The sequence below is a fragment of the Notechis scutatus genome, chromosome 7 (assembly GCF_049901735.1).
Source record: "Notechis scutatus isolate UNSWTSFEM ecotype Mainland chromosome 7, rNotScu1.2, whole genome shotgun sequence".
Lineage (NCBI taxonomy): Eukaryota > Metazoa > Chordata > Lepidosauria > Squamata > Elapidae > Notechis > Notechis scutatus.
In genome coordinates, this window is record NC_142015.1 from 1,314,939 (window position 1) to 1,322,556 (window position 7,618).

At 48.5% G+C, this 7,618-nt stretch overlaps 1 protein-coding gene across 4 annotated transcripts; it reads left to right on the forward strand.

Annotated features, from left to right (window-relative positions):
* The first annotated feature begins 273 nt into the window (after positions 1 to 273).
* Positions 274 to 7,213, forward strand: TMEM230 (transmembrane protein 230). Of its 4 annotated transcripts, none has more exons than XM_087969600.1 (5): positions 274 to 328; positions 1,221 to 1,426; positions 4,310 to 4,432; positions 5,496 to 6,562; positions 6,731 to 7,213. In XM_087969600.1, the coding sequence occupies exons 2-4, from the start codon at positions 1,331 to 1,333 to the stop codon at positions 5,634 to 5,636; spliced, it is 360 nt and encodes a 119-aa protein (XP_087825726.1). In that variant the 5' UTR covers positions 274 to 328; positions 1,221 to 1,330; the 3' UTR covers positions 5,637 to 6,562; positions 6,731 to 7,213. The 4 variants fall into 4 exon arrangements, with proteins under 4 accessions (XP_087825726.1, XP_087825727.1, XP_026545176.1 ...); XM_087969601.1 differs by having other exon boundaries at positions 1,259 to 1,426; XM_026689391.2 differs by having other exon boundaries at positions 1,293 to 1,426.
* The last annotated feature ends 405 nt before the right edge of the window (positions 7,214 to 7,618 follow it).

A 7,618-nucleotide genomic window follows, 5' to 3' on the forward strand; every position in this document is an offset into this window, starting at 1 on the left:
AGGAGGAGGGGGACGGGGGGTTTCTCCTGCTAGGGCAGGGGGTTGGACTAGATGACCTCCAAGAGTCCCTTCCCACTCTTTTCAACCTGGAGCCAGCTTGGATGCCTTGGCACCAGCCCAACCTGCTCGCGGGGCTTAAGCGGGGCAACCCGAGGCGGGGTGCCCGTCTCTGCGCGCTCTTGCCCGGCCGGGAGCGGAGGGAGGAGGCGGCCGCCGCCCGCCTCCCCCGCGGGACCCGCCCGTGGGCGCGCAGCTGCTCGGCGACCTGGAAGCGGCTCCGGCGAAGACTTCCTGGCGCAGGAAAGGCTGCCATGGCTCGGCCCCGAAGGTAGGCAGGCGGGCAGGCGAGGCCGGGGAGGGACGGAGGGAGAGAAGCGGCGGCCAGGCAGGGGGGGAGGAGGAGGCTGGACGGGGGAGAGACCCCCGAGCCCCCAACTGCCCGCCCGGGGTCTCCTCCCCTTGGAAAGGGGCGCGGACTCCACCTCCCAGAGCTCTCCGCGCGCGGAGCCCTGGGGGACGCTGGGAGTTGGAGTCCGCCCCTCTTGAAAGGGGCTGCTCTGTGAGCCGCTTAGGGTCTCCAACCTGGGCCCCTTGAAGACTTCAACTCCCAGAATTCCTCAGCCAGCAAACCTGGCCTAGAGAGGGCTGGAAAGCACTGGGAAACAGTGCATCGTAATATGAATAGTAACAATAACAATACACAGCAAAAGAAACCCAGCATAGTCGTCTCATTTGCTGTGTGCACTGTCATTTTTGTGAATAATAATAATAATATTAATAATAATAATAATAATAATAATAATAATAACAACAACAACAGATTAACAGAGTTGGAAGGTCCCTGGAGATCATCTAGGGCTCAGCACTCTTCTTCTCCTCCCCGGGGGGGGTGCCGATCCTGAGTAGCTCAAGGTTGACTCAGCTTTCCGTCCTTCCGATGTGGGTAAAACGAGGATGCAGATTGGGGGAGAGGGGGGGGGCAAGAGGCTGACTCTGTGGACCGCTTAGAGAGGGCTGTAAAAAGCCCCGTGAAGCGATATAGAGGTCTGAGGGCTATTGCTATTTTCCTCCCTCCCTCCAACGACACCAATTTACAACCCCTAGTGGTGCAGCCGCCGTAAAGTCATTGTAGGTTGAGGATTATTAGCTCTCCCCACCCAACCCAGGAACAAAAGTTTGTTTTCTGGGGTCTCAATGGGTCTCCACGTTGTAGTTTCCAGGGCCTTGAGTGCCTTTTCCTCCTTTGCATGGCTTAAAGTACACAGGGGCTCCTTTTATCGGCTCTGATCCAGGTTGTAGCTGGGAGGACTTGCCGCTTTCGCTGAAGAAGATGCCGTCCAGAACGAATTTGGCTGCTTCCATCCCCAACAGCAAAGTAAAGTATTCGAAGCTCGCTTGCACGGATGAAGGATACATTGACCTGCAGGTAAAAGGAAGGAGGGAAAGGGAAGGAAAGGAAAGGAGGAAGAGAAGGAAGGAAGGACCGCATTTTATTTTATCCTTATCTTTTTAATCCCACTGTTATGTTGGGTAACTCAATTTATTTATTTTTATTTATTTACCTTTTTTTTTAGAATTATAGTTATAGTTCATTGTCATTGCACCTCGTACAATGAAATTAAATGCCATTTTATTAAAAATAAATAAAAAGAAAACAAAAAGACACATCCTTCCCATTCTATACAATTGAATTGAAAACCACTGATATCTGTTTGCAGAGATGCCCGCCAGGGGGCAGCCTTGTCGTGGCACTTCTTCCTTTTTAACCCAAAGGTGCTTTTTTTTTCTTTCCCCAGGAGGCAAAATTGGATTTTCTGTTTTTTTTTCCCTTTGAAGACGTTTTGCTTCTCATCCAAGAAGCTTCTTCAGCTCTGACTGGATGGTGGGGAAGGGAAGGATTGAAACTCCTCGCAGGCAGCTGGTTCTTTGCATCCTTTTGGAGGGTCCTTGAGGCCACTTGGAGGTTTATCTTTGTCCTGTTAACTGTTGCATCTAAAACAGGGGTCTCCCAACTCGGCAACTTTAAGACTCCCAGAATTCTGGGAGTTGAAGTCCACCAGTCTTAAAGTTGCCGAGTTGGGAGACCTCTGATCTAAAAGGATGCAAATGACCAGCTGTCTGCAAGGAGCATCAATCCTTCCATTCCTCCCCATCCTATCAGAGCTGAAGAAACTTCCTGGATGGAGAAGTGAAACATCTTCAAAGAGAAAAAAAACAAAAGCACCTTTGGGACAACCAGGGCCTGAATGACTGACAATCTCCATAGGCGTTCTTCCCTTTAAGGCAGGATTGTAGAGAAGATCTTTCAGAGAATAATAACAGGAGCTGCACTAAAAACGCCCCTGTTAGCACGCCTTCCTCCCTCCCAAATAAATATGGTAGAAAAGAAAAATGTAATGAAAGTGCTTTTATTTGATGTCCCCACCCTCTCTGTTTTCTCTTTCCGGAGTCTGAGCCTGAACTGAAAGACACAGGTGAACTTCAAGCCAGCATCATCGTCAATTAGATTTAAATGCATGAAGAATGTTTATAAAACCTTGTCATAAATCCCTAGAGATGCTCCAGATTTGCTGACACAGTTCCAGGAACTGCTGGTCCACCCAGTTTTACCACCTAACCTGTTCTTCACCCCTTTGTTTTACATCTGTTCACATCCCAGTCGGCGTGTTTTCCCACAGGCTCCATTCAGGAGAAGAGCATCTTCCCAGGACGGATATTTTTCACATTTGGTTCTCTACTTTAAATGGTTTTTTTTTTTTTTTTTTTTGGCATAAACGTCACTCAATTGCCTCGCACCGTTCCTTCCAATTGGTGGGGAATTCTGAGCATCGCAAACACTGGGAAGGAATGCGGTCAGGGCAAGGGCTGAAAATCTTCTTTAAAAAGTTATCTTCGGTCCCACTTCCAAGGAAGAAGACTCAGGACCATTTAATCTATCTGTCTGTCTGTCTGTCTGTCTGTCTGTCTGTCTGTCTGTCTATCTATCTATCTCAAAGCGAAATGCCACTCACGCATCATCACAAAATCTCCAGAACCGTAAAGCCTACAAACTTGAAATTGGGCACTGTCGTAAAAATAATTCAGTAAAAGAGGGACACAGACAAACCACAAGCAATAAATCCTATTTTAAAATCAGAGGCTTATTTCATGAGCAATTTAGAACATGTGAATAGCCATCGTAACACAACTTATATCAAATAACTCATTGCAATGAGCTCCACCGACATGGCTGAGTCCAGCAAGGAGTAGCCATGGCCAGTGGCCCTGAACACATCCCAAGATATTCTTTTTATGCTTTTCTGCACGCATTTCACAACTTACTTCTCCGTTCTTTCTTACTGACAGACAGTCTCCACGTATACCTGTGTACATCTCAAACCTCTATCCATTGGCTACTTTCTGTTGCCTATTTCTCACGGTTTTCAGAACTAGTACTTTGCAAAATCACATTCCACAGCAACAGCTCAGCAGGATCACAAATAGTTCTGATACACTTTGAAATCATTCTATCTAAAACTTTGGTTCGTGTCTCTTTTATTCTGGGGTCTGCTATCATCCAAAGGCCTTATTGAATCTGATAGATCAATAGCCTATTTTCTTTTCCTACAGCACGGATGTTCCTCTTGGCTTCTAAGGGCTCACTAAGAAAGGATTTTTCGAAATGACCATCAGAGCATTTAGAGTATTTCCATTATTATTATTATTATTATTATTATTATTATTATTATTATTATTATTATTATTATTATTATTATTAACATGCTCTGATGCTAAGGAGTTTGACTCCCCCTCCCCACCTGAAAAGAAACCTGTTCCAAATGCAAAACACCAGCAGAGGAGAGGAGTTTAAGTTTCAGAGCAGCACCAAGCAGCTTTAGTACAGAACAGTTGAGCTAAGCCACACCCAGGCTCCTTGCTGTCTCTTTCTTGCTCACACAGCAAATACTGTTTCAGTTTCCAAACAGCCCTCAATTCTCACACACTGACAGGACTCTAGCCAGATGAATACCGATGGATGCTGGTAGGCAGAGGCAGAATCCCCCCCCCTTATTTTCCTCCCCAAAAACTAAGCGCACCACATAGTTTCGTAGCGAAGCACACGAGTATCCAGCTAGTTACTTATATATTTAGCTGGGAAACGGCTCTTAAAAAGAATTTTGTGCTGCCCAATGTGCCCATACACTCTTCCAGGTGTATGAACTACAGTTCCCAGAATTCCCCAGCCAGCGCAAAGCGTGGCTGAGAACTTTAGGATGTGGGACTCTGGGCCCGGAAGGCCGTTCTGCGCTCAACCTGTTTTTCTCCCTAGTTCAAGAAGAGCCCCCCGAAAGTCCCCTACAAGGCGATTGCGCTGGCCACGGTGCTGTTCCTGATTGGGACCCTCCTCATCATCATCGGCGCACTGCTCCTTGCCGGGTACATTAGCCAAGGGGTAAGTCGTGAGCGGCGATTCCGCCCTGGGAGACTCTGGTGGGCCGGTCTGTGCAGGTGGGCTGTATGGTCCAAGAACAGGGCCAGAGAGACCACCTGGGGAAACGGCCCCAGAGGCAGAGGTGGGTGTTCAGCCAGTTCTGACCGGTTCTGCAGAACCGGTAGCGGAAATTTTGAGACATTTGGAGAACCGGCCAATCCCACCTCTGACTGGCCCTGCCAACCCCATAAATTCTCCGCCTCCCATTGAGTCCCAGCTGATCGGCTGGGTCTTCTTTGGTTGCCCTGCACAGGAGGACGGAGCTGGAAAGCAGGCTAGTGGGGTGGGGAGGGAAGGGGGATTTTGCAGTATATCCTTCCCCTGCCACGCCCACCAAGCCACGCCCACAGAACCGGTAGTAAAGAATTTTGAATCCCAGCCCTGATCAGAGGGGTCATTTGGGGCTCCAGTATGCAAGAGGGCTGTGGTGGCTTGGAAATTTGGAGGTCCCTTGATGGCGTTTGGACGATTGATTCCTGCCTTGGAGTCCGCTGCTTTCAAGGTATTTGGAGTCCCGTAATTTTCTTCTCTGGGTCCCATAATTCCCACCAGGTGTCAGATGAAGTCCATCATACCTGGAGGAGGAATAGAATTGGATGAGTTGGAAGGGACCTTGTAGGTCATCTAGTCCAACCTCCCGCCCAAGCAGGAGACCTTACAACATGTCTGACTGATGGCAGTCTAATCTCTTCTTGAAAGTCTCAAGTGATGACGTTCCCACAACTTCCGAGGGCAACTTCTGTTCCATGGGTGGATGGTTCTCACTGCCAGAAAATTCCTCCTTATTTCCAGGTTGAATCTCTCCTTGGTCAGTTTCCATCCGTTATTCCTTGTCTGGCCTTCAGATGTTTGGGGGAATAGCTTGACCCCCTCCCTCTTCTTTGGGGCAGCCCCTCAACTATTGGAAGATGCTCTCCTGTCCCCCCTCCCGGTCCTTCTCTGCACTAGACTAGCCAGGCCCAGTTCCTGCAACCGTTCATCGTATGTTTTTTCATACGTTCTTTTCATCTCTTCCCTCCTCCAGGGAACCGATCGCGCAGTTCCTGTCTTGATCATCGGAATCCTGGTTTTCCTTCCGGGCTTCTATCACTTGAGAATCGCCTACTTCGCTTCCAAAGGCTACCGGGGCTACTCCTATGACGATATCCCAGATTTCGACGACTAGAAGGCTCCGAAAGGCCACGGCGCCAGAGAGATGATGCCAAAAACAACCCCAAGCTTCATTTGGAGTGAGGCTCTCTCTTTGGACCATCAATCCTAGCAGCCGTTAATACTCCTTAAGGATTTCTTTGGCAGGGCTTTCAGTTCTCGTTTTCCTCCCGGGGCCCCTCTGAGAGGAAATTAACTGCATCGCATAGAGGAAGAGGAGGCCTTGTGAGAACAAGTTTCTGGTTTGAGGGGGGAAAAGTTCTTGACAGGTGTGTTTCCACCGAGCAGAAGGAGGAAAAGAAACTCAGGGGTTTAATAGGCGCTTCTACTTTATGATTATTATTTCACTTCTTCCTCTAGAGCAGAGCCTCGGCCAAGCTGACACCTGGAACCAGGGATGGAAGGGGAGCGCTCATTAAATTGGTCTAGGCCAGAGGTTCCCCAAACTTGGCCACTTCAAGACTCGTGGACTTCCAGAACTCCCAGAATTCCTCCTCCAGTCGTGTTAGCTCGGGAGTTCTGGGAGTTGAAGTCCACAAGTCTTAAACTTGCCCAATTTGAAGGCCCTTGCTGGGGCTGATGGAATCGCCTCCTCGGAGAGTAAGCCGAGAGTGTGGTAGTATCCTCAGATGGAATTGGGCTGGGAAACCAGAGCCCGGGGCCAGACAAGACTCTGTGAGAAAATAATGTGGAGCGCATTCCAGAGACATCAAAATGAAACGAAATGTAAAAAAAATAGGTCAAATGCAGAGACAGAAAAATCAAATACTTGGTTAAAAAGCAACCCCTTTTCCCACAAACAAGTGCTCTGTTCCATGCTTTTTGAAACAGGCACGTTTTAGTAACAGCAAAAGTCTGTGTGAATTAGGGGTGGGCAACTATGGCCCTTTTAGGACCTGTGAACCTCAACTCCCAGGAATTCTGGGAGTTGAAGTCCACAAGGTCCTAAAAGGGCCATAGCTGCCCACCCTTTTGGGACCTGTGGACTTGGCCAGCTCAGGAATTCTGGGAGTTGAAGTCCACAAGGTCCTAAAAGGGCCATAGCTGCCCACCCTTTTAGGACCTGTGGACTTGGCCAGCTCAGGAATTCTGGGAGTTGAAGTCCACAAGGTCCTAAAAGGTGTATAATTGTCTAGAGGGAGGAAGACATAACTCTCCCTGGCTAGGTGTCCCCAGGAACGGATATCGGAAAGCTTGAAAAGTGCAAACGGGGATATGCAACCTGTAGCCCTGGAAGTGAAGACAAACCCTGTTGGAAGTTGGCCCAAGTGTCCATGTCAGCAACACCAAAGCAAAACCACACTAATTTTTCCATTCGTTGATGTTGAAGTCGCCGTCATTTCTTGAAGGGGTTTGGGGTTGTTGTTTTTTTTGGACAGGCTGCCTGGACCCATTGCCTTGTCCTAGGCAGAGATCGTGGGCTTCCTTTTGCCGCCAGTGAGTTATCGGTTATTTTTTTTTCTCTGGATTCTCTCCCAGGATTTGCAGCCTGTGGAATGCAAGGGAAAGCTTAAATCTGCGTTGGGAAAGCTTAAATCTGCAGGTTCCGGTTGCCGACTTAATAAAGAACTTGTGATGTTCAGTCTTAAGGTACTTTTCCAGCCTGACGTTGCCTCTGTTCTAGGGTAAAGCCGGGAGGAAGGAGCCCCTTGTCCTGGGAAGCCCCCGGACTGATATTTTTAATTTGAATTTTTGTAGCAAGGCTTTGGACTTTCGAGTTAAAAAAAAACCCCTAAAAACCTAGGTTAACAAAACATAGTTGTTGGCTCCCCCCCTAATATGTTGCGTCTGAACAGACAAGCAACCATAGTGGTCCAACTTAACTTGAAAAACCACTACTACTACTTAGTGGCAGAGTTCACACAACGTGCTAGAATCCTATTTTGCCGATCAGCTGGGACTCAATGGGAGGCGGAGAAGAGATGTGGTTGGCGGGGCCAGTCAGAGGTGGGATTGGCCGGTTCTCCAGACTACTCAAAATTTCCGCTACCGGTTCTC

Coding starts and splice junctions, on each gene's coding strand:
- TMEM230 (XM_087969600.1), top strand. CDS start 1,331: ATGCCGTCCAGAACGAATTTGGCTGCTTCCATCCCCAACAGCAAAGTA. Junction 1,427..4,309: donor AAGGATACATTGACCTGCAG/GTAAAAGGAAGG, acceptor TTTTCTCCCTAG/TTCAAGAAGAGCCCCCCGAA. Junction 4,433..5,495: donor CCGGGTACATTAGCCAAGGG/GTAAGTCGTGAG, acceptor TCCCTCCTCCAG/GGAACCGATCGCGCAGTTCC.